We start from the raw sequence: 26,921 nt of genomic DNA on the forward strand, positions 1-26,921 counted from the left end.
TGGATATTTAGGTTGCTTCCATGTCTTAGCATTTGTAATTGTGGTCATTTTTTTTATTGTCTTCCCCATCTATTTGCCATGAAGAGATGGGGCTAGATGCCATGATCTTAAGTTTTTGAAGGTTGTTTTAAGCCAGCCTTTTCGCTCTCCTCTTTCACCTTCATCAAGAGGCTCTTTAGTTACTTTCTGCCATTAAAGTGATATCATCTGCATGGCTAAGGTTGTTGATATTTCTCACAGCAATCTTGAGGCCAGCGTGTGCTTCATCCACCCCAGTATTTCCCATGATGTACTTTGCATAGATAGCAGGGTGACAATATACAGCCTTGACATACTCCTTTCCCAATTTGGAACCAGTACATTGTTCCATGTCCAGTTCTAACTGTTGCTTCCTGACCTGCGTACAGATTTCTCAGCAGGCAGATCATGTGGTCTGGTATTCCCATCTCTTGAAGAATTTTCCACAGTTTGTTTTGATCCACACAGTCAAAGGCTTTACTGTAGTCAATAAAACAAAAGTAGATATTTTTCTGGAACTCGTGCTTTTTTGATGATCCAGTGGATGTTGGCAATTTGATCTCTGGTTCCTCTGCCTTTTCTAAATCCAGCTTGAACATCAGGAAGTTCATGGTTCACATATTGCTGAAGCCTGGCTTGGAGAATTTTGAGCATTACTTTACTAGCATGTGAGATGAGTACAATTGTGGGGTAGTTTGAGCATTCTTTGGTATTGCCTTTCTTTGGGAATGGAATGAAAACTGACCTTTTCTAGTCCCATGGCCACTGCTGAGTTTTCTAGATTTGCTGGCATATTGAGTGCAGCAGTTTCACAGCATCAGCTTTCAGGATTTGAAATAGCTCAACTGGAATTCCATCACCTCCACTAGCTTTGTTTGTAGTGATACTTCCTAAGGCCCACTTGACTTCACATTCCAGGATATCTGGCTCTAGGTGAGTGATCACATCATCATGGTTATCTGGGTAATGAAGATCTTTTTGTATAGTTCTTCTGTGTATGCTTGCCACCTCTTCTGAATATCTTCTGCATCTGTAATTTCCATACTATTTCTGTCCTTTATTGTACCCATCTTTGCATGACATGTTCCCTTGGTATCTCTAATTTTCTTGAAGAGAGCTCTAGTCTTTCCCATTCTATTGTTTTCCTCTATTTCTTTGCATTGATCACTAAAGAAGGCTTTCTTATCTGTTTTTGCTATTCCTTGGAACCCTGCATTCACATATGTATATCTTTCCTTTTCTCCTTTATCTTTCACTTCTGTTTTCTCACCTATTTGTACGGCCTCCTCCTTGCCAATATAAAAAGGCAAAAGGCCTCCATTTTGCCTCTTTGCATTTCTTTTTCTTGGAGATGATTTTGATCACTGCCTCCTGTACAATGTTACAAACCTCCGCTGATAGTTCTTCAAGCACTCTTTCATTCAGATCTAATCCCTTGAATCTACATGTCACTTTCATTGTAAGGGATTTGACTTAGTAAGACATTTTGAACTAAGTTCTAAATGAGCAGTAGCTGTTGTCACTGTATAATTGTAAGGGATTTCTTTTAGGTCATATGTGAATGGTCTAGTGGTTTTCCCTACTTTCCTCAATTTAAGTCTGAATTTGGCAATAAGGAATTCATGATCTGAGCCATAGTCAGCCCCCAGTCTGGTTTTTGCTGACTGTATAGAGCTTCTCCATCTTCAGCTGCAAAAAATATAATCAGTCTGATTTCAGTATTGACCATCTGGTGATGTCCATGCGTAGAGTTGTCTCTCGTGTTGTTGGAAGACGGTGTTTGCTATGACTAGTGTGTTCTCTTGGCAAAACTCTGTTAGCCTTTGGCATGCTTCATTCTGTACTCCAAGGCCAAATTTGCCTGTTACTCCAGGTAGTTCTTGACTTCCTACTTCTGCATTCCAGTTCTGTATGATGGAAAAGACATCTTTTTTTGGTGGTAGTTCTAGAAGGTCCTGTAGGTAATCCTAGAAATGTTCAACTTCAGCTTCTTCAGCATTAGTTTTTGGGGCATAGACTTGGAAAACTGTGATATTGAATGGTTTGCCTTGTAAATGAACTGAGATCACTGTTTTGTTTTTCAGATTGCATCCAAGTACTGCATTTCAGACTCTTTGTTTACTATGAGGGCTACTCCATTTCTTCTAAGAGATTCTTGTCCACAGTAGTGGATGTAATGGTCATCTGCATTAAATTCACCCACTCTGATCCATCTTAGTTTGCTGATTCCTAAAATGTAAATGTTCAGTCTTGCTATCTCCTATTTGACCACTTCCAATTTACCTTGGTTCAGTTCAGTCGCTCAGTCGTGTCTGACTCTTTGCGACCCCATGAATTGCAGCACGCCAGGCCTCCCTGTCCATCACCAACTCCCAGAGTTCACTCAAACTCACATCCATCGAGTCGGTGATGCCATCCAGCCATCTCATCCTGTCGTCCCCTTCTCCTCTTGCCCCCAATCCCTCCCAGCATCAGAGTCTTTTCCAATGAGTCAACTCTTCGCATGAGGTGGCCAAAGTACTGGAGTTTCAGCTTTAGCATCATTCCTTCCAAAGAAATCCCAGGGCTGATCGCCTTCAGAATGGACTGGCTGGATCTCCTTGCAGTCCAAGGGACTCTCAGGAGTCTTCTCCAACACCACAGTTCAAAAGCATCAATTCTTCGAGGCTCAGCCTTCTTCACAGTCCAACTCTCACATTCATACATGACCACAGGAAAAACCATAGCCTTGACTAGACGGACCTTTGTTGGCAAAGTAATGTCTCTGCTTTTGAATATGCTGTCTAGGTTGGTCATAACTTTTGTACCTAATATTCCAGGTTCCTATACAGTATTGTTCTTTACAGCATCAGACTTTCCTTTCACCACCAGACACATCCACAACTGGGCAATGTTTCTGCTTTAGCCCAGCCTCTTAATTCTTTATGGAGCTGTTTCTCCGTTCTTCCCTAGTAGCATATTGGACACCTATCAACCTGGGGGGGGAGGGGGGGGTCTCATTTCCAGTGTCATATCTTTTTACTTTGTCATTATTTTTATGGGGTCCTCAATGCAAGAATACTGAAGTGGTTTGCCACTCCTTTCTCCAGGGGACCACACTTTGTCTGGCCCTGCCCTTCAGCCACAGTATAAGTTCAACTTAGGTTCATTTCTGCTTGTATTTCTATTGCGTCAGGAGACTGGCTTTAGGAAACACTGCTACAATTTATGTCAGAATGTTTTGTCTGATTTCTAAGAGTTTTATAGATCCAGTCTTATTTTAGGTCTTTAGAGGATGCTCTGAATTTTCTTTACATGAAACTGTCCAGTTTACCCAGAACCACTTATTGAAGAGACTCTTTTCTATGTTTGTGTTCTTCCCTTCTTTGTTGTAGATTAATTTTGACCATAAGTGCATGGGTTTATTTCTATTTTGTTCCATATGTCTGTTTTTCCTACTGTAGCTTTGTAGTATTGTCTGCATTCTACGAAAGTTAGGCATCCAGCTTTTTTCTTTTTCCTCAGGATTACTTTGGCAATTCTAGGTCTTTTGTGATTCCATATAAATTTTAGGGTATTTTGATAAGGATCACATTAAATCTATAGTTTGCTATGGGTAGTTTGGCCATTTTAACAATGTGAATTTGAATTTCTTTGAATAATCCTCAGTTTACTTTAGCAGCACTTTTTAGTTTTCAGCATGTAAGTCTCATCTCCTTGGTCAGGTTCATTCCTTTTTTTTTTTTAGTTTATTATTAGTAGAAAGAAATGCAACTGATTTCTGTATATTAACTGTATATCCTGTGACTTCACTGAATTCACTGATGAGCTCTATTAGTTTTTGGTAGCACCTTATTTTCTCTATATAGTATCATTATCTGCATATAATGACATTATATTTATGGGGTCTGCATATTCTTCCCTTCCAATTTGGATAACTTTTCTTTCTTTTTCTTCATCTGATTGTTGTGGCTGATTTCTATTAATTTTATAATGTTATTTTTACATTTTAATTTTATCAAAGTTAGGGTATACTCATAAATCTATACCTTGTGGCATTGACTTTATGGCTAACTGAAATGATCTAAATAGTTATGCTTATTTAGTATGAAACATCTCAAAGTAGACATTCTGCTAAATCATATTGGTTTATTTAATACTTTTATGTAGCTTTTACCATGTAACAGGCACTGTTCTAAAAAGTATGTTTATAACTACCCTATGAGGAACATACTATTACAGAGAACTTTAAGAAGCTCAGTCTGGCTAGGTGGAGAAGACAATGGCACCCCACTCCAGTACTCTTGCCTGGAAACTCCCATGGACGGAGGAGCCTGGTAGGCTGCAGTCCATGGGGTCACGAAGAGTCAGACATGACTGAGCGACTTCCCTTTCACTTGTCACTTTCATGCATTGGAGAAGGAAATGGCAACCCACTCCAGTGTTCTTGCCTGGAGAATCCCAGGGACGACTTAGCAGCAGCAGTCTGGCTCCATGGTCCGGCTCTTGAATGCTGCGCTTCCTTTCAGTTAGTCAGTCAAATGCGTTTAGTGCCGTGAGTATTGCTCAGCACTATGAGGGAGTCAGGAAACAAAGGACACAAGCCTTAACTTGAAGAAAACCGCTCTCTAGATTTCAGCTGTTGTCACACATTCTGCTCCCTCAACCTCAGATAAATATTACCCATGTCACAGTTAAATACTCATCAGAGAGAGCTACCTCTTCTCACCCATGAGGATGAAAGTTTTGAATAAAAATCTGCAACCTGTATAGCTTGGTTCTCTGTGACAGGGGCAGTGTATTCAGGGTATGTGCTGAGAAGTCTTAGAATAGTATGAAGATGCCTTGTGTTCTACAAATATTTTACTCAAGTTTCACTCTACATATATATATTTACATGAAAGTATATACACTATATGTATAATGTATACATAACTGTTACAAATAATTTTTAAATACTACAAACTAAAATTACAGCTTGAAATAATTTTATCATATACTTTAACACAAAGGAAACTCACAATGCATTCCTTTTTGCTCTTAGATAGTAAGGCAAAAATCTTTAAAACCAAAAAGTTGTTACCATTTGGAAAGTGATATGAAGAAAGGCACTAGTATCAGTCTAGTTGCCATTCCAAGCACAGGTATTTACCACGTGACTTTGGGCAAGTTTCTAAGCTGCCCTGTACTTTAATTTCCTCATCTGTCGAATAGGACAGTACATGCCTCACAGAGTTGTAAGAAATAAAGGATGTAAAAAATATATTTAGAAAAGTAACTCAGGCAATAGGTGCTCAATAAATAAATGTTAGATACTACAATATCTACTGCAACTACTTATCCATAAAATCAGTCTTACCTTATTATCGTGCAACCAAAATAAATTCAAAATTACATTAAATTCTAACATCAATATGCAACTGAAAATCCCATTTTTCAAGCTTTTATGTTCACTCAATAGCTGAATTATTTTTATTATTGCAAATTTAAATAAATAAATTTGTACTAAATACTACTCCAATTTTCAAATTTGCTGTTTAAAGTTTTGTTAGAAAAAAATGTGCATTTTTTTAGAAATATATTGCATCATAATGAAACGTATTTTTATGTTCTACATTGTCTTATTCCAAGGGGGAAATAATTGCCTCTTCCAAATATGTTTCTTCCAAATATGTTTCTTTTCACAGTTACCCTTCATTTAAAGCTTGCTTTTTGAACAAAATATGCTGACATCAAATGATAAAGAAAAATTAACCCCTTACCTGGTAGAGTGTTTTATTTTGGTGGATGATTCTATTTATCAGCAAAGAACAGTTGTTTAATCACTCCTGTATTTCTTCTAAGATTGATTGTTTTTTTGACCATAGGCCTGATTAGAATGTGCAAAGATATTTTAAATGAATGACCTGTGTTTGTTTTGTCTTTCTTTTCTTGCAGTCATTCCCAACACAGCACTGCAACCCGCCAGCCTTCAGTGACTCTCCAACGGGCCATCTCCCTGGAAGGGTAAGATGATAATATAGAGTCTTCTTTTAAACCAAACTATGCACCCTCATCACTTTGAGCATAAATTCCTCTTTCTTTCCTTCCCCAACCCTCCTTCACCACTTTGTTCCCATTTTTTCCTTTCTGTTAGCAAATATCTCTAATGCTTTTGTTATATGCCAACCACTGAGCAAAGTACTGCAATAAGTCAAGTGAGAACTCTTGTTTTCCTTCAGAGGGATCATTACATATTAAGAGTGACAGAAATATAGATAGCTACCTGTATATGGTATAAGCATCACACAAGACATACATATGAGGGATTAAGGAAGGCTCCAGAAAGGATATTTGACTAACAGATATTTAAAGGAAGGGTACTCGCTGCAGGAGAAAAAGCACATGAAAAACCATGAACACTGCTGAGGTGGCCAAAGGCCACTGACGTGACTGAGTTCTGTGGCACAGGGTGTGCAAGGCAGAAGATGGGAGTGGCGACGTTGGCTGGCCAGGCTTACACATAGAGGACCAAGCGTTTTGCATTTCTAAATTCCCACATCGGACAGAAGCTGAAGGGGCTAAGAAAAAGGGGCTAATATTTCCCTCCACTTGCTTTATACTCATGACTGGTTTAACTGAGAACCTTTAACTGGTTACTGTATAAAAATGAAATCATTTTATTTTTCCAATATCTGTTACCATCTATGCTTTGTTCAATCCTATTTCCCAGTGACAAGTAGGCTTCCTTAATGGCATTTTAGTTCAAACCTCTGTCTCTCTTTAAGACTTGGGGTCCACCAAAGTGCTCTGGAGTTGATAGAGGAGTCATCTGTTCTCTTTCATACCACCCTCTAGACCCTCCTTTCTCTTAGATTACTTCTCTGGTAGTTACGAGGCTCAAAAAATAGAATACATGGTTATTTCTTATAAATATAGCTCATTCACTTTGCTTTACAGTAGAAACTAACAATATTGTAAAACAACTATGCTGCAATAAAAAGATTTTTTTTAATAATATGTCATTTAATGTACAGCCCTCTGTCTCAAAAAAAAAATTATATAACTGTGTCTTGACTGCTAATGGGTACTTCAGCTCTCAGAGCTTTCTGAGATGCTACCCTCATTTGGCTCAAATAAAATTTTCCAAGTCTTTTTTAAAATATGAGAAACAGCTTTCTTACTGTTCTCCTGTGGCTATCTCCTTTCTGTTAGTGATCACTGGTGATGTAGCCTGGATGGGTGGAGAACCAAACATGCCTGAGCAAACCCCCGCCCCCCCCCCCCCCACCAAGACGTGGTCCCCTAGGACCTCAGTTACCTTCAGACTCCCTGGAAGCAGCACACTGTAGTCTTCTGGCACATTCACCACTTTCCCCAAGCAGCGTCAGTCCCTCCTCAAAGCACCTGATCACTCTTTCCCATCTGTCCTCAGCAGCTGCAAATGCGAGGCTTGCAGACATGAGCAGCACCCATCTTTTCTACCCTTCAGGTGGATTACCTTGGGTTAGTCCTTGCTGCCTTTCTCCTCTTCACGTCAGCAAAGTCCATAAGTGGACACAGACTTGGGAGGAAGATGTTGACCTTCCTTCCTGGAAAAACATAAATTTTAGAAACACTTTTTTATGGGGTGTCCTTTCTTGCCTCTAACCAAAACTCCACTGAATCTCCCCAAACCCATAGGAACATGAGTGAAAGGAATGTGACTTCTATAAGACCAACTGCCCTCCCGTCAAAAAGATAGATACCTCCTCCTCCTCTGTTTTTGATGGTAAAGAACATCAAACTATTCTACCTCCTCTATTAAGAAGAAGAAAACAGATAGGAGAGGTGAGGAGTCACAATAGCGCAACAGGAGCATGTGGAGTTCACCTCTCTGCACAAGTACATCGGGAATGAGACAGTTCTCACAACAGAGCATGTGCTAAACACTAGCAGAGGACCACAGACAGTAAAAAGATAAAATCCCCATGCAACCAGGAAGGACAAAAGAAAGCAAAGAGGAAAGGGGAAGGGACCCGCACCCGTGTGGGGGAGCTGAAGGTGAGGTTCCTGAGCCTGGGGAACCACCCCCGTTCCTGGTGGGGAGATCAGCTGGGACAGAGGGGAGCTTCAGGGGCTCAGAGCAGAGCGCAGCAACCAGGCAGGACAGAGTAAGACCTGCATAGACGGTCTGTGTCAGCCCTGCGCCTTCCAGCCTGAGTCGTGTGTGCTGGTGTGGATGGAGGCTGGGTGCTGGAACCCGGGGTCAGGGAGGGGACTGTGGTCAGCTGCAAAGAGACAGCCTGAAGGGACGGGTAAGGGGCTCCACAACCGCGCATGTTTGTGAGAGAAGTCCCGGCCGCCGTTTCCTCTTTCCCCACGCGCCCGCCCCAACCTCCTTGGGTGCTCGGAGGGGCTCCGGCCTGAGAAGGCTAGGGGAAAGCCTACATGCAGGGTGGAGCTGAAACCACAGCTGAGCCCCAGGGCCTGTGCAACTAAGGAGGGAGGGCAGAACTCTCTCCTTACGGCTGTGGGGACCTGGGATCTATACCCATCCACCTCCCCACCACCCCGGCCGGCTTTGTAAACTCAGCCCCTGCCAAACACCTGAATGAGCAAGAGCTCCCACCACTGAGAGGAGTCTAGCTTTAGCAACTGTGGGCTTTGTGGGCACACACATATAGAGACTGGGCCAGGTCACAGTCTGAGCTGCCTCCATAGTTCCCAGGGCAGTCCTGCACAGTCACGGCAGTCCTGGGACCTGACTTCAGTGCGTGTAAGCTGGTAGCCTAGTGAATACAATGCCTAAGAGAAGCCAGTTGCCGCCATTCCTACGGTTAAGGAGGGGCTGAGAGCAGGTCCAGTAGCGGCTTAGTGTATGAAGCCGCAGAGCGGGTGAAAAGTGACACAGCAGAGCACACGCACGGGTGAACCACTCTAGAGGAGGAAAGCTCAGCGACTTCTGTCCCAGCGGTTGTGCTCCAATCCCACCTGCCTCACACCGCAAATCAGAAACTCAGCTCAGAAACAGATCTCGGGTCCCTGCTCCAACCACTAGGGAGCAGACCCTGTTCCTGACAAGGCAGAGACAACCTCAGAGCAAGGGAAGGCCCCGCTCAGTATCCAGTGCAGGCCCAGGTCACCTCACCATCAGCCATACCTTCTATCAGGGTAATAACACCCAGCATACACGGAGGAAAGAGGTGGCAGACATCCATATTAAAACAGCCCTACCAGCAAAAATGGCTCAGATAGTAAAGAATCTGCCTGCAATGCAGGAGACCCAGGTTTCAGCCCTGAGTCGGGAAGATCCCCTGGAGAAGGCAATGGCAACCCATTTCATTACTCTTGCCTGGAGAAACCCATGGACAGAGGAGCCCGGAAGGCTATGTAGTCCATGGGATCACAAGAGTCAGACACGACTGAGTGACTTAACACTTTGACTTCACCAACAAAAAGTATTAAGCCCATAGAAGTTACACAGGGGCATTCCCACATAAAAATAGCACTCCAAGACAGCCTGAGAGTCAGGCATTGGGAGGAAGAACCCTGGAGCATTTGGCTTTGACGGCAGGCGGGTCCTGAGTGTAGGCGCACCACAGGGCTGAGAGAAACAGAGACTCTCGGAGGGCACACACCAGGTTTCAAATGTACCGGGACCCAGCACAAAGCAATACCTCCATAGGAATACAAATAAACTCAAAGTGATTTAAAGACCTAAATGTAAGACCGGATACTGTAAAACTCCTAGAGGACAACATAGGCAGAACACTGACACAAATTGCAGCAATATCTTTTTCGATTCATCCCCTAGAATAATGAAAATGAAAACAAAAATGAGTTAAAAGCTTTTGCACATCAAAGGGAAACCATCAACTAGACAAAAAGACAACCCACAGAATGGGAGAAAAGATTTGCAAATGATGTGACCAACAAGAGATTAATCTCCAAAATACATCAACAGCTCATGCACCTCAATATCAACAAACAACCCCATCAAAAAGTGGAGAGAAAATCTATTAATCAATAGACATTTCTTCAAATGTACAGAGAGCCAAAAAGCCCGTGAAAAAATGCTCAACATCACTAATTATTAGAGAAATACACAACACTACAATGAGGTATCACCTCACACTGGTCAGAATGGCCATCATCACAAAATCCACAAACAACAAATGCTGGAAGGAGTATGGAGAAAAGGGAACTCTCCTACACTTTTTGTGGGAAGGTAAATTGATACAACCATTACGGAGAACAGTATAGAGGGTCCTTAAAAAACTAACTATAGGACTACCATATGATCCAGCAATCCCACCGCTGGGCATACATCAGAGAAAACCATAATTTGAAAAGACACACGCACCTCAGTATACACTGCAGCACTGTTTACAATAGCCAACAGATGAATGGGTAAAGAAGATGTGGTCGCATAACACACCACACACACACACACACACACACACACATATAATGGACTATAACTCAGCCATAAAAAAGAACGAAATAATGCCATTTGCAGCAAAACGGGTAGACCTAGAGATTATCATAATAAGTGAAGTAAGTCAGAGGAATACAAATATCATATAATATCACTTATATATGGAATCTAGTAAAAAAGTATACAAATGAACTTATTTACAAAGCTGGAACTGACTCACAGATCTAGAAATCCTACTTACGTTTACCACAAGGGAAACATGGGAGGAAGTAATAAATTAGCAGATTGTGATTAACATGTACATACTACTACATATAAAATAGATAACTAATAAGGACCTACTGTATAGCACAGGGAGTCCACCCAATATTCTGTAATAACCTATATGGAAAGAGAATCTGAAAAAGAATATATACATAACTGTTTCACTTTACACCTAAAACTAACACAACATTGTAAATTAACTATACTCCAATAAATTAAAAGAAAAAAAAACAGAGATAGTAGTGGTTCCCTAAATAGAAACTTAGCTCTGAAAGAACCAGGTAACTTTTCTCAATAATAAACTACTATATTCATTGTGACATTTGTTCTATTTCTTTTTTTAAAAAAAAAGTTTTTAATAAATACTTCATAGCATTTGGTTCTATAATAATATACAAGACGGTCTAGATCATGAATCCTCACCATTCTCTCAGTGTTTAAATCCAGGCTAAGGAATTCACAAGCTATGTGACAGCAAGTTACTTGGTTTCTTTGTGCCTCAGTTTCCTAATATGTAAAATAGAAATACTGATGATATTTCCTTATCGAGTTCTTTTAAGAATTAAAATTACATATATGTTTAATTTTTATATTAGTGCTAGCATTATATGTGTGTTTGCTATAGTAGTTGTTGCTGTTATTATTATACATAAGGTAAATCAATAAGGCATGAGAGTTTCTCATCTATATCAAATAAGGCTTTATTAAAAGTCAGTCACTGGTATCTTTGCTATATTCTGGGGAGGCATATTTCTATATACATAATCATTTGTGGAAGCAATTCAAACCACTCTTTGAGCTTGCCTTGTTGCTGAGTTAATATATATATTAAAAGTACCTTGATTACCAAGATTGTATTTATATGCTTATTAAACATGGAAAGAACAACCTAAGCTTTTTCTACTTATCAGCTTCTTCTCAGCTCCAAAAGAATAATTTAGGACCAGAATAAGAAATGCTCTTACATTACTGGGATATATATATCTCTTAAAAAGTTAAAGCCAAGGGACTACTTAAACACAGGAGAGGATCTAGCCTTTGCAGTCTGTGAGTATTCTCCAGTTGGACGTGAGAACATCCGTCAGTCAGAACCTGAAGGGCAAGTTTATGCAGGCTTGTGATTGTATCCTCCATACTACTCTCCTTCTGGAAAGTACCATACTTTAGAAAAACACTCCCACAAAACTCCGTTGGTTGTCGTATCCTCCAGACAACTATGATTGGTTTTGAATTCTACAGGTTCAATTGGATATGTGGAAAGGACCAAGGAAAGACATCCAGAGTTAACAAAGGGATGGGACAGCATTTTATCAAGCAAACACTGACAGGATTAGGATTCTTTGGTTTGAAGAAGAAAGCTTCATCAGGTGCTTAATGAGATCATATTCAAAATGTGTAATTTATTGGGAGTAAAAACAGCATAAATCCATTGTATTTCTTCAAGGGAAAAGAAAAGAAACTAACATTCACTGAGTGCTTATTAGGTACCAGGCTATCTATCCATCCATCCTTCCAGCCATCTACCTATCTTATCTGATTTTATTTCCATAATAGTCTTATGAAACAGGCATCTTTTTTCCCAAAAAAATGATCCTCAGAGACATTAAGTAATTTTCCCAAAGACCCTTACATAGAATATAGCAAGCCTAGATTTGAAATCTAATTGGCTTCGCTGTACAACTCCATTTCCTATAATGTGGCATGAAAAAGGCTTTACTGAGTTGGAAATCAGTGGTCACGCCATTTATAAGCTACATTCAGACTAAGCTGGACATGGTGAAGAATTTCCTAGGATAAAAAATGATAAAGAAGTACAACTGACTCTAAGCCTAGAAGTCTAAGTAGAATGAATAGCCCATCACCTGGCATGGCACTGGAGGCCACATGCAGGCTAAAGTGTTAATTGTGGTAGAGGCTAGGGTGTTGGGGCTGAGCTTACCACTGGCCTCCACCTCCCCCTCCTAGTTCCTTAAACAGACCTCCTTCAGCAGCACGCAGGGTGGCTGTCGTTCCAGGGTTTAGTCCTTACACAGAGAAGCCTTCCCTCAAGCTATGCTGAACAATGGCATTTCCTGCTAGAGCTGTTTCCAAACCTTTTCTTTCTTTCTTCTTGTTCACAAAAGCTTATTAGCAGCTGCCAATCAGCATTCTTTAGCATTTGGCACTGTTTTCCACTTGAGTGAAATGACCTCTGTGATAAATGCAATCGCTAACGCTAATCCTTTGTCAAGATGAAGCCAAAAAATGTGCAGGCCTTACCCTGACGTCGTAACAGAGTGACCCCATTTCTCAAAAACAGGAAATGGTATCCTCGACTAGGTCCCATTGTTTCAACTGGTATAAAGTGGTTTGTTTTACCTAGTTAATAATCCACCATGAAGAATATTCTGTTCTCTGCAATCATGGAAAAAAACTAACTCTTGAATCAAAGAAGTAGTTTTTGAATCCTGACCTTTCTGCCATCTACTGTTAATCTTAAACAGAACACATCCCATCTATAAGCATGAACTTCCTATTCAGCCAAAGGGAGACAAGCATAGGACTCACCACCTTTCTGTAATAAGTACTAGTTGGGGCTTCCCAGGTGGCTCAATGGTTAAGAACCCACCTGCAATGCAGAAGACGTAAGTTCATCCCCCACGTCAAGAAGATCCCCTGAAGAAGCAAATGGCAACCCACTCCGGTATTCTTGCTGGAGAATTCCATGTAAAGAGGAGCCTGGCAGGCTACAGTCCATGAGGTCGCAAAGAGTCAGGCACAACTGAACAGCTAAACAACAACAGCCAAGTACTAGCTTCATCCAAGTGTTCTGAGAAAACAAAACTCATTTTCAAAGCCTGGGTTAGTTTGAAGACCTATGTTGAACGCTTATTATTAAATACATATATATATGTACCTAGGTATGTAAAACATTTCTTGATACAAAATACTTGAGACAGAATTAACCTTGCGTTGCTGGAATATTTAGAAGGCGACACCTTAGTAATTCTCTCCAAAGCCCAGAACGCTACAGTTTATGCTATATGTGCCCTGCTGACCATCAAATACATAGATAATGTGGCATAAAGTCATTGTCACTGTGCCCCCAGTGGGAGAGGTATTTTACATTTGTGTAGGTCACTGGGCCTTTAGCAGTTTTCCTGTTAAGGTGTAATACTGCTGAAAGTAGGTAATCAGCTGAAATTGGAAATTTCATTATTTGAAAACTCTCCTTCCTGATGCCTTCATGAAAAAAGCAACTACATAGGATATTTATAAAAATGAATGTACTTTAAAAGGCCATATGTTTATGTATTTTTCACCTAAGTTGCAACTACTTGACATAAGATAAGTGGAAATATTTCAGATTCCCAGTTAATTTGATCCATAGAGACAACAGAACTATCTCATTGAGCCTCTTCATAGAGTTACTGCGGTTTCTTAAACTGATATCTGAATCATCTATAGCTATGCCAGACATAACGAGGCAGAATAACATCCCCATTAACAGTATGAGCGCCTTGCTTCGGGTTCAAGTTGACAGACGCAGCCCACATCTTAATCTCCTCTTCCTCCTGAGACCCCATTAAAAAGAAGCTAATGGAATAACAAAACAGGGCGAGAGGACAGTCCCATAACTATAAAGGAAATGAGAGGGGGCATCAAAGGCCAGAAGATTTCAGCACACTTCTGCATGACAGAAAGCAGATGGAAGGGGAGAGATGGAAGAGGCAGAGAGGCAGCCCTGCCTTAGATCAGCTCCAGAAGAAGGGCATGTGCTGTGGCTCCAGGGCACCTCGCCCGTGGCAGTCTGTGTGACTGCCGTCTCCTGGCGATGTGTTTTCAGGGCTGCCTCCCACAGCACGGCCCTCCACGGTGAAGCTGCCTTGTAGAGAGGAGCCCAGAGTGCAGAGAGGAGCGGATCTGCCTAACAGAGCCCAGGAAACCCGGAGCCTGCAGAATAGTGACAGCAGATGGCACTGAGAGCAGAGCCCGAGAATAGGATGATGTGACAAGATGCCCCCACGCAGCAGGCACAGCCCTACATGCAGAGCAGCTGCCAGGCAAGTCCACACCACCAGTCGGGAAATGAACTCTGCTCTAAAGAAACAGGAGGACTCTCCTGAGGAACCGCTCCCACACCAAAGCCCTGCTCTACGTGCTAGTTGGGGCTTCCCAGGTGGCTCGGTGGTAAAGAATCCTTCAGCCAATGCAGGAGCCGCGGGTTCCATCCCTGGGGCAGGAAGAGCCTCTGGAGAAGGAATCGTCAGCCTACTCCAGTATTCTTGCCTGGAAAATCCCATGCAGAGAGGAGATTGGCGGGCTATAGTCCCTGCGTTTGCAGAGTTGGACACAACTGAGTGACTGATGGCGTGTGTGTGCACTCACACACACGTGTTAATTAGGGAGCAAGTTTCAGGTTTGCCCCTCTAACCTGAAGTTTTTCAGTAAAAAAGCTTTGCCCTTATGTGCAACACTCTCCGAAGCCTTTCTACCACTTTGTTCTTAAATGTGGACAGACAGCCACAGGTTACCAAATATTTTAACAAACCTACCAAGGGACAGAAACAGGATTAAAACACACATAACAAAGACCATCCCAGAGATAACTCTGGAACAAAACAGAACTTAGTGAAATGAAGTTGACCCTTGAACAATGTGAATTCAAACTGTGCAGGTCCACTTATATATGGATATTTTTCAATAATAAATGCTCTAGTACTGTACTACCTACAGGTGGTTGGATTCAAAGATGTGGGGTAAATTCAGATATGGAGGGCTAACCATAAATTATACTCAGATTCACTCCCACCGTTTGTTCAAGGGTCAGCTGCTCCAGTATAAACATATGTTTAGCAATAGGGAGATAGCCACTAGAATTAAAACTGAAATGTTAAAAGCTATTGCCTCTGGGAAGCCAGGTAGGTTTCTCAGGAGAGGTAACACAAATTGCGTTTTGAAGAATGTGTTTGGAACTAGACAGGGGTTAAAAAGAAAAGAACTGCTGAGTCACTTCAGTCGTGTCCGACTCTGTGCGACCCCATAGACGGAAGCCCACCAGGCTCCCCCATCCCTGGGATTCTCCAGGCAAGAACACTGGAGTGGGTTGCCATTTCCTTCTCCAATGCATGAAAGTGAAAAGTGAAAGTGAAGTTGCTCAGTCGTGTCCGACTCCTAGCGACCCCATGGACTGCAGCCCACCAGGCTCCTCTGTCCATGGGATTTTCCAGGCAAGAGTACTGGAGTGGGGTGCCATTGCCTTCTCTGTAAAATCATGTGCAAAAAATCCTGGAAGTATTTTCCTAATACTGCAAAGATTTCCTGCTGCTGCTGCTGCTAAGTCACTTCAGTCGTGTCCGACTCTGTGTGACCCCATAGACGTCAGCCCACGAGGCTCTCCTGCCCCTGGGATTCTCCAGGCATGAACACTGGAGTGGGTTGCCAGTTCCTTCTCCAATGCATGACAGTGAAAAAGTGAAAGTGAAGTCTCTCAGTCATGTCCAACTCTTAGCGACCCCATGGACTGCAGCCTACCAGGCTCCTCCATCCATGGGATTTTCCAGGCAAGAGTACTGGAGTGGGGTGCCATTGCCTCCTCCTAATCTTCAACTATTCAAATACTGCCTTTTGTCCAGTAGAGGGCATACACTATTTTATCTTACCTTAAAAAATCATTTTAGCAACAATACAGAGGCAGAATTTTCTAGAAACTAGCATTTTCACATCAATAAAATAGCTGCCCTGAAAAGTGTTGACCACCCTCTACGAATCGAAGGAATCCATATGGAGTCGATGGTCTAACTGACCCCAACCAAAAAATTTCTCCCAAATCCAGGTATCAGTAAGCCCAAGGAGAACCAGTAAGTGGTCTTGCCTGTAAACAAATGCATCTAGGGGAACCCATCATCTCAGGTTAGCTGGTCTATGGAGCTATCGCTGTCGTTCTTGCTCAGTGGAACAGGCCTGTCTCTGTAGGGATAACCATGCACCTCTATTTGGCACAAGAGTGTCCATCTCCACACTCTTAAGACCACGACAGGCTCTTGAGACCATGAGTTGGTGGGGCCAGGGAGCCTCTGTTTGTTCCCACATTAGGCCTGAACAGTTGGCCTTTCCAGGGAACACTCTGTGAACAGGACCTCGACTGGAATCATTTGCCCTTTTGTTCTCTAGCCAGCTCCTTTTGCCTTAATGGGAGACGCTCTTTTACAACTAGCATACTTCCATTTCCCAAAATAATGCTGATTTAAAGTAGTCAGTCTTCTTAGTCTAAGTGCCTAGATATTTACTTACAAAATATACAGTCACTGTAGAAAGCAGAAGCATTTCTGACCTGAGAATCATGAGACGTGGGTTCTAGGTTCAAGTCAGCCACCTCCATGTTATTTACAAAGTGATGAGGTTGAGTTGAAGAAACGAAGTCCTAGATTCTTCTGCACTCTATCAATTCAGTTCAGTCACTCAGTCGTCTCCGACTGCGACCCCATGAATTGCAGCACGCCAGGCCTCCCTGTCCATCACCAACTCCCAGAGTTCACTCAGACTCACGTCCATCGAGTCAGTGGTGCCATCCAGCCATCCCATCCTCTGTCGTCCCTTCTCCTCCTGCCCCCAATCCCTCCCAGCATCAGAGTCTTTTCCAATAAGTCAACTCTTCGCATGAGGTGGCCAAAGTACTGGAGTTTCAGCTTTAGCATCATTCCTTCCAAAGAAATCCCAGGGCTGATCTCCTTCAGAATGCACTGGTTGGATCTCCTTGCAGTCCAAGGGACTCTCAAGAGTCTTCTCCAACACCACAGTTCAAAAGCATCAATTCTTCGGCACTCAGCCTTCTTCACTGTCCAACTCTCACATCCATACGTGACCACTGGAAAAACCATAGCCTTGACTAGACGGACCTTTGTTGGCAAAGTAATGTCTCTGCTTTTCAATATGCTATCTAGGTTGGTCATAACTTTTCCTTCCAAGGAGTAAGCGTCTTTTAATTTCAGGGCTGCAGCCACCATCTGCAGTGATTTTGGAGTCCAAAAAAATAAAGTCTGACACTGTTTCCACTGTTTCCCCATCTATTTCCCATGAAGTGATGGGACCAGATGCCATGATCTTCGTTTTCTGAACGTTGAGCTTTAAGCCAACTTTTTCACTCTCCTCTTTCACCTTCATCAAGAGGCTTTTTGGTTCCTCTTCACTTTCTGCCATAAGGGTGGTGTCATCTGAATATCTGAAGTTATTGATATTTCTCCTGGCAATCTTGATTCCAGCTTGTGCTTCTTCCAGTCCAGCGTTTCTCATGATGTACTCTGCATAGAAGTTAAATAAGCAGGGTGACAATATACAGCCTTGACGTACTCCTTTTCCTATTTGGAACCAGTCTGTTGTTCCATGCCCAGTTCTAACTGTTGCTTCTTGACCTGCATATAAATTTCTCAAGAGGCAGGTCAGGTGGTCTGGTATTCCCATCTCTTTCAGAATTTTCCACAGTTTATTGTGATCCACACAGTCAAATGCTTTGACATAGTCAATAAAGCAGAAATAGGATGTTTTTCTGGAACTCTCTTGCTTTTTTGATGATCCAGCGGATATTGGCAATTTGGTCTCTGGTTCCTCTGCCTTTTCTAAAACCAGCTTGAACATGTGGAAGTTCATGGTTCACGTATTGCTGAAGCCTGGCTTGGAGAATTTTGAGCATTACTTCACTAGTGTGTGAGATGAGTGCAATTGTGCGGTAGTTTGAGCATTCTTTGGCATTGCCTTTCTTTGGGATTGGAATGAAAACTGACCTCTTCCAGTCCTGTGGCCACTGCTGAGTTTTCCAAATTTGCTGGCATATTGAGTGCAGCACATTCACAGCATCATCTTTCAGGATTTGAAAGAGCTCAACTGGAATTCCATCAGCTCCTCTAGCTTTGTTCGTAGTGATGCTTTCTAAGGCCCACTTGACTTCACATTCCAGGATATCTGGCTCTAGGTGAGTGATCACACCATCATGATAACATTGTATAATTTCATAAATTTTAAAGGATATAACATTTTGGTTTCTGGGATTCCTCTGTCAGTCCAGTGGTTAAGACTCCACACTCCCAAATGCAGGGAGCACAGGTTTGATCCCCATCAGGGAACTAAGATCCCACATGTAACACGGTATAGCCAAGAAAGTTAATAAATCAAAGTGTGGCTTCTGGACTTGTAGAACTGTTTCCAGATGTGGAATCTTAGGGGCCAATGGGCTGTAAACAACTGGCCCTCAGGAGAAGCTGGCTTGAGTTATCCCTACCCACTCACTCACAGAGCAGCCATCTTTGATGATTCTCACCAGCGTGGATGGTCAGCTTCCGCCAGCACATCTCTGCCCCTTGTCCCTCAACAGCAGTGCTACGCGGTGCTTCCCAGAGTAACTAAGGGGGCCTGATGTGCTGAGAAATACACTGAATATATTGCAAATCTGAAAGAGAAACTTTATTCAGGTTGTATAGTTTTGGGGCTCTGTGGGTAAAAATCTTCCTTTACCACAGAAATGTAAATGACCTTGTGAAAACAGAGGGCAGGTTGGGTTACTGAAGAGGATTTCTGTATATTTTTAAAATGTATTAAAACAATATATTTATATATGGTTGTTACCCTCTTTATTTTGCCCTCTGCCGACTGAAGAATTTATTTAGGGAGAATACAGGAAAATTAAGAAGACAAAGAGCTAGTTGATGTTTATAAATGCTTGAAAGAAATCAAATCCTACCCCTCCCACCAAAACAAAACTAAACTTCTGATTTATAGTCCAATAAAGACAGACCAGCTTCTTGGGTAAGATTCCAGGCCTTACTTTTGCCACCAGGTAACCTGCATAGAGGAGAAGGCAATGGCACCCCACTCCAGTACTCCTGCCTGGAAAATCCCATGGACGGAGGAGCCTAGTAGGCTGCAGTCCATGGGGTCGCTGGGGGTCGCTGAGGGTCGGACATGACTGAGCGACTTCACTTTCACTTTTCACTTTCCTGCATTGGAGAAGGAAATGGCAACCCACTCCAGTGTTCTTGCCTGGAGAATCCCAGGGACGGGGGAGCCTGGTGGGCTTCCGTCTATGGGGTCGTACAGAGTCGGACACGACTGAAGTGACTTAGCAGCAGTAGCAACCTGCATAGAAAGACTAAGAATGCTTATCTTATGGTGCCCTCCTTCCGTCCCGTAAGGGGAGAGGGACCTTCAGAGCTTGAATCTCAGAATCAGGGCAGCAGATGACCCCAGATCATCTCTGTTTCCCCCAGTTATCATCACATGGTTTCATTTCTACTCTTGTCCCTGCAGTTTCCACCTCTGCTCCTAGTGAAGCTGTCAGCTCATTTTTCTTAGCCCAGTTTCTACTGGCCTACTGCTTCTTTCTGCCATTTCTTTACTCCATATGACATCCTTTCCTAGGCCTTACAGTCTTTCTTCCTTACATCTGTAAAGCTGAAAATGTAAAAGGTGTCATCACAGCAAACTTTAAGGATTGCCAAAAATTTATCAGTGCTAAAAAAGTGCTGAGGTTACAGAGAACTGGAAAATATTTAAGAGCTACCAATTCATAGGCTTCTGTTTGTAATTCTTTCACAGGACTTGGATTTCTATCGCCATCTGCTGTTGAAATAACAACTGTCATTTTTGATTTTTTGGTTTTTGATTTTTAATTGTCCAATGCCTTGTATAGGACAGCCAGAAGTTTCCAAATTTGGAATTTCAAGTAAAATATCAAAATATATTTTAGAAGATGACATTGAGAATCTATACTTATATTTTTCCAGGTAAAGACTTTTATTTAAGGGCTTCCCTGGTGGCACAGAGGTTAAAGCGTCTGCCTGCAATGTGGGAGACCTGGGTTTGATCCCTGGGGTGGGAAGATCCCCTGGAGAAGGAAATGGCAACCCACTCCAGTATTCTTGCCTGGAGAATCCCATGGACAGAAGAGCTTTGTGGGCTACAGTCCATGGGTGGCAAAGAGTCGGACACAACTGAGCGACTTCACTTTCACTTTCACTTTCCTTACTCCCCGGGATTCTCCAGGCAAGAATACTGGAGTTGGTTGCCATTTCCTTCTCCAGTACATGAAAGTGAAAAGTGAAAGTGAAGTCACTCAGTCATGTCCGACTCCTAGAGACCCCATGGACTGCAGCCTACCAGGCTCCTCCGTCCATGGGATTTTCCAGGCAAGAGTACCGGAGTGGGGTGCCATCACCTTCTCCGCTTAAAACCGAAGAAAGATGTAAAAACAGAGGCGTGTAGGCATCATGAAAGCAGGCAATTCAAAGACATAGACAGTAAAGTTCAAAAGAATATTTTCTATATTCAAATGGTAAAAATATAGCATGAACTACTACATATTTAACAGTAGCTGATATGTTGCAGGTGTTTTATGTGGATCTCATCTGGTTCCAATGATGATTATTGTCATTATATATGTGAATACTAATCCACTTTATGGATGAGGACACTGGGGCTTAGAGGAGTTAAGGGTGGTGCCTAAGGTCCACAGCCAGAAGTGGCAGAATTGAGACTGAAACCCACATTTCTAAGTCAACACCTTACTTGCTTCCCTGATAGCTCAGCTGGTAAAGAATCCGCCTGCAATGCACGAGACCTGGGTTCGATCCCTGGGTCGGCAAGATCCCCCCAAGAAGGGAATGGCAGCCCGCTCCAGTATTCTTGCCTGGAGAATTCCATGGACAGAGGAGCCTGGCAGGTACAGTCCACTGGGTCACAGAGAGTTGGACACGACTGCGAGACACACACACATGCCCTCTCCTGCCTCCTCAGAATCCCATGTGTTTTGTCATTACAAATCGGCCAATTTGGAGGCGTAAGTAAGACATTGAAATCCAGTGTGGAACTCAACATGACTCCTGGGGTTTGGAAAGTTGTTATTTTAGTCATTGTCAGAATCTAGTTATACAACAAAAGTAGAATGACCACCTACGGTGATTTCACTGAACTTGCAACATGCTGAATTAGAAGAGAGAGAGGAATAATTGTTCCCCACTGTTGGCATCTGTTTTACCTTGCAGAAGTAGGGAGAAACCTTGAAGTCACAGAGTAGGAATCTAGCTCTCAAGAGTTTCTGGGCTACCCCGGTCAGGGGTCTTGCACACGGAGGCTGCTCAGTGCCAAGCGGCTGGGACTTATCTTAGAGAGATGCCACAGAACCCGCTAGGGAGTTTGGTTTTGGGGTTTTCTATAAATAGTCCTTCTTTCTGTGTGCCCGGTTCAATGCCAACATGATGACTTACCCCTGCATACATTCCTTGGAAAGCTTTTCATTTTTAAATAAATTGGTTTAATAAAGGACTTACACTGTGAAGAAACTTCCTCCTCATTATTGTATAATTAAACATATTCGAAACAGTGTGCTGCAGAATAGTCAACTAGAAAATTGCTCCTCTTAATCAATACTCATTATAATTAATGCTGATAATAATATGATCACCCATGACATTGACTGAGATGGCATTGAAAAGCTAATTAATACACTGAATGAAGCAAGGAGGGATAAAGAGAGCATCCAGTTGTTAGACCAGTAAAAAATGAATACAGGAAACATGATTCCACAACAGGATTTAGCTGCCCAAGCTGTCAGGAAGCTTTATCAATCACAAACCTCCTAATTGTTGTTCTAGTACCAGTCTGCTTTTTATATTTGCACCATTATCTCTCTATGAAAACTGTCCTTTTTTTAGCGTCTTTCTAGTATTAAGGCTGCGTTTGCTGATTTGAGTCTGTTTATGACCAATCAATAAATTTAATTGGAATTATAATGATGAGCCATGAGGTGGAGCCTGCCCTCCGTCTGGTAGGAAGAAGTGGACATGAATCATGCAGACAAATGTTAAGTCTACGCCTGGGCCAAGTGCCATAAAAATGTGGCCTGTGATGCTCTGAGTGTCTGGAATAGGGGATCTGACCTCCTCCGGAAGGTCAAGGCGGCCTTGGAAGTCTCTGAAGGAGGACGCATTAACTGGGCAAAGGGAAGAAAGGGCCATCACCGACAGCTGCACCAACAATGATTACAAATGTGTCTGAGTGTCTTTCTGAGATGAGCACAGACTAGAACAACGTGAATTCAGTAGAGCTTGCCATTTAGAAATTTATAATAAGGAGGCTGACTCACCGTTGGCCGTCTCCTCCAGAGAGACCATTTGATGGAGATTTCCAGTGCTCATCAGTAATGCGTGATCTCAGCATAGATGCGGGTCTCTAAATCCCGTCTCTGCGCAGTTGTGCTCTTCCAGCGTGCTTTTGTCTGTCTGTCTGACGTTATTTGTTTGCGTGTTTATCTGCCTACGTGCCGGAACTTTGAGACCCTTCCTCACTGCTGTTGCAGCCACCTGCTGCTCTCCTCCTCGCCAGCCCTCCCCTGGCCCCTTTTCTTTATTCCCCTTCCCCTTCCTTTTCCTATAAACTTTCTCCTCTTCCTCCTCCTCTTTAACTTCTTATTCTCTGTCCATCTTTTTGTCTTTTTCTCCTCTTGGCTGTTCGTCCTGAAGGTAGGCTGATGTTTGTACAGTGCAGTGCAATTCGCAAAGGCATCTCAAGGACATCATCCCCTTTGGCCCCAGTAACAATTTTATTTAAGGGAGGCTGAGTAAGAATCATTGATCTTGTTTATAGATGTGTCAGAAGGTAAATGGCTTTTTCAAATTTGTGTATATGGAAAGGGAAGAGCCTTGACTGTAACACAGATACCTCCCAGCCCCCACACTCTCACCACTAGACCACCTTATCTCAACAGAAATGTTGAAGACATCCTGACACATCTTTTAGGCTCATCTTGTAGGGTCCTTCTCTGTCCTGTTATTCACAAAGATGAGTCTAATCCTAAGTCATGGTCGGGGCGAGGGGTGGTGGTTATGGTTATTCATCCATCACATAAGTGTAAAACAGCTTCAATCTCATCTGATGAATATTCACTAGACATTGCATTTGACCTTGACCTGAACCACCTATAATGATTTTCATTGTATTTTTTTCCTTGCCTGCCTATGACCTGGGAGGTGGCATGGCTCTGAAGAGCAGGAAATGAAGACGATTGCTTTGAGGATCATTTATCTGCCTTCATTAGATTACTCATCTTGAGACATCCATCTTTATGTATCCAAACTGAATCTGATGTCTCTGCATGTATTGTTATTCCCTTGGAGACCCTCCAATTTCATTAGGATTTCTGTTTACTTCCTTCTCCTGGCCAATTATAAAAGAGATTAAAGAAAGAGCACATTCATACCCTATGCCATAAGCCAGATGCCCCTCTATTACCAGAAAAACAGTCAGTAGTCTTTCTCCTTTATTTAATCTCTCTGCTGATTTCCAGTCCTGGTAGATATTTACGCCACTGAAGTATGCTTTTAAGCTGTAGATCAGCAACCTTTGACTGATCGATCAAGTCGGTAAAGGTTTCTACTTGTTACATGGAAAAATCAGACTGCTCAAGAAGACTTATATAGGAGACAAGCACCATCCATCCATTCATTCAGGCAGTGATTTGACTGATGAATCTCTCATTCATTCTTTCCTTCAACTAAGTGTTTTCTGAATACCTAGTACATGCCAAACACTCTAGTGAGACATTTGAGAAAGTCAAGAAGAAAATGGCCCATTTCCTGCCCTTGAAGAGCACACAAGTCTAGTGGGAGTGACAGAATGTTGAAAACTGCAATAATTCACTGAGCTTGCCTCGAGGCAATTTCAGGACAAAAGAGAAAGCAGTTGACTTGGGGAAAACTAGTAGCACTGTTCCGATGTGCATTCCTGACTCAGTAGACAGGAGTTTGAGCAAATTCTGGGAGATGGTGAAGGACAAGGAAGCCTGGATGCTGCAGTCCATGGGGTCACAAAGAGCTGGACATGACTTAGCAACTGAACAACAACCAAACTCAAAGAGAAAAGAGCACCCTCTTTAGACTGAGGAATCTTCATGCTCACATGGGCTGGTATCAAGAGTTGGGAATTTTCCCTTCCCCCGATCTGTAAAAGCTGCATGGAAGTATAGAAGACAGTCATGTTTTTCACAGCCTATTCAATCCTGCAGTAGAGACTGTCCCTGTGGTCGAGCATTAATTATGCACCTTAATGGGAAAACTGCATTTCAATATCAATGTTGCATGATAGTAAAATGTGCAAAGGTCTCTCCCCTGATAGTGCTTTTTCTGCACCTCTGAGATACTTGCCCATCCTCAAGTCCCTCTCCTCGGTCTAGCAGTCTGGAATAATTTAAAGAATACAGCCTTTTGATTTAACTCAACCTTCATTTAAAACCTGGCTCTTACTAGCTGCATCACCTTGAGCTGTGACTGAAACGTCTGTCTCTTTATAGAGAAGTGTTTCATATCTACTTCATAAGATTGTTTTGAGAGTTTATTTTTTAAAATATGTAAATATCCTAGCACAGGAGGTTTTAGTAGGAATTAGCTCTCTCTCCTCTCTCCCTATATTCCATCTGCTCCTTTTCTTTCTGATGTGCCAGGACTTAGTCCCTCTTCCTCCACTCCAGGAATCAATTAACAAGCAAATGAAATCTCCATTCACTGTCCACAGAACAGACATTTCCTGTGCACCTCTTGTGTGCCCTTAGGGAGATATCGTCAGCAGTGTGGATGATAGAACAGCGCCCACAATAGTGAAACAAAGGAAGAAGAGAGAGTATGCCAGTTTAGAAAAGGGCACCAAGAGTTCAAATGCCCTTCCAGACCCCCAGAAATGCATTTCACAATGGCAGACTTTCGGAAAGAGTTGCAGATGTGAAAAGGGTACTTCTGGGTAAAGTATCAGCTTAATTCCTAATTTTAGCCTAATTCCTTATTAGCCTTCAGCCTAATTCCTTATTTTACACATAACAGAATAAGTCCAGAATCCACACAGTCGTGCACAGCTCACATACATGTGCCCACAGATGCTCCTGCCCTACACCTGGGTCTCCACTGAACACCATTCTATTAAAAGGGTTTATAAGAAACTTGTACACATGTATCCCTCAGAGCCATTCTTGACAGCCAACATGACATTAAATTTCCACCACACAACTTACTGCTTGTAGCTTTTATGTTTCATGTACAGGAGTTTCTCCCGCTCTCTAGGTACAGAACTCCTAAGGGTGGCTCCTAGGTTCTATCTGTCATGTAGTTATGAAGCAATCTCCCTAGCATGGACGTGTTTAGTAAATCACGATTTGGTAAAGTTTCTTCTCCCACTATGACCTAAAGAATCAGGGATTCACTTTCCCTGAGTGACTGATTTTCTCCACTTCTAGTCATTTTTTCCTTTTTTTTTTAACTAGAGGAGATAAGCCAACTGATCTTACAAGGTATAAGGTAATGGAAGTAATTACTAAATTAATTAATTAATTAGTAAATGCTAATGTGTACAAGGCTTTGTAGGCAATTAGGAGTATGAATGCTGCCGCTACCACTTTTAATTGGTCAACCTTGAACAAGAAGCTTAACCTTTCTTGTCTCATCTTTAAATGAAGAAAACAATACCTAACTTGTAAGGACGTTATTAAGTATTAAATATCCATGTTTTCAGTCGCTTCGTCATGTCTGACTCACAGCAGCTCTTAATAAATGTTGGTGTGTGCTACGTCGCTTCAGTCATGTCCGACTCTTTGTGACTCTATGGACTGTAGCCCACCAGGCTCCTCTGGCTCCTCTGCCGTGCCCTCCTCCAGGGGATCTTCCCCACCCAGGGATCTAACCTGAGTCTCTTATTTCTCCTGCATATGCAAACGGGTTCTTTACCACTAGTGCCACCTGGGGAGCCCCATACGCTTTGGTGATTAGAATTAAAACCAAAGCTCCTCTCACTAACCAAAAAAAAAAAAATTGTAATATATTTAGGTATGAAAAAGACCAAAGCTGAATGGTAGTGGTTTTATTCCCTCTTATCAATTCTGTTGTACAATTCCTGGCATATTTAGTGGGTTGAATGTGCTACAGCTTACAAAGCTACAGGAGAACCCAATCACTATATGAATATGCCTATCTATGTATTCCTAGATACAGATATCTATATATAAATAGATATAGATATGCTAACAAACAATGGTTAGGCCACAAGGAAACACTAAAAGCTGCGTCAACACCTTTCACCTTTGGCATGGAATAGAGCCTCAGCTATCAAATGCTAAGCCTTATGGTTAATAATAAATGTGATCTTTGCAGAAGGAAATACCATTATCATTACCTGGACTTGCCTGTCAACAAAACACACACCTCTGTGAGGAGCTACTTAGTGATATTCTCCCAATTTTAACTTATTTGGCTTC

At 42.3% G+C, this 26,921-nt stretch overlaps 1 protein-coding gene and 1 long non-coding RNA gene across 33 annotated transcripts in view; one reads left to right on the forward strand and one right to left on the reverse strand.

Moving 5' to 3' along the window:
* DLG2 (discs large MAGUK scaffold protein 2) overlaps positions 1-26,921 on the forward strand; it is a 2,352,634-nt gene that overhangs the window by 1,875,028 nt on the left and 450,685 nt on the right. For all 32 annotated transcript variants that reach the window (XM_045165939.1, XM_045165929.1, XM_045165926.1 and 29 more), the window contains one exon: positions 5,935-6,003. In XM_045165939.1, coding sequence (XP_045021874.1) covers positions 5,935-6,003 — 69 coding nt within the window. The remainder of the gene's footprint in view (positions 1-5,934; positions 6,004-26,921) is intronic.
* LOC123465853 lies at positions 4,103-7,435 on the reverse strand. The gene is made up of 3 exons (XR_006641149.1): positions 7,298-7,435; positions 5,760-5,995; positions 4,103-4,569 (listed from the first exon to the last, which is right to left on the reverse strand). It is a non-coding gene; the product is annotated as an uncharacterized LOC123465853 (long non-coding RNA).

Source organism: Bubalus bubalis, chromosome 5 (genome assembly GCF_019923935.1).
Source record: "Bubalus bubalis isolate 160015118507 breed Murrah chromosome 5, NDDB_SH_1, whole genome shotgun sequence".
Taxonomy (NCBI): Eukaryota; Metazoa; Chordata; class Mammalia; order Artiodactyla; family Bovidae; genus Bubalus; species Bubalus bubalis.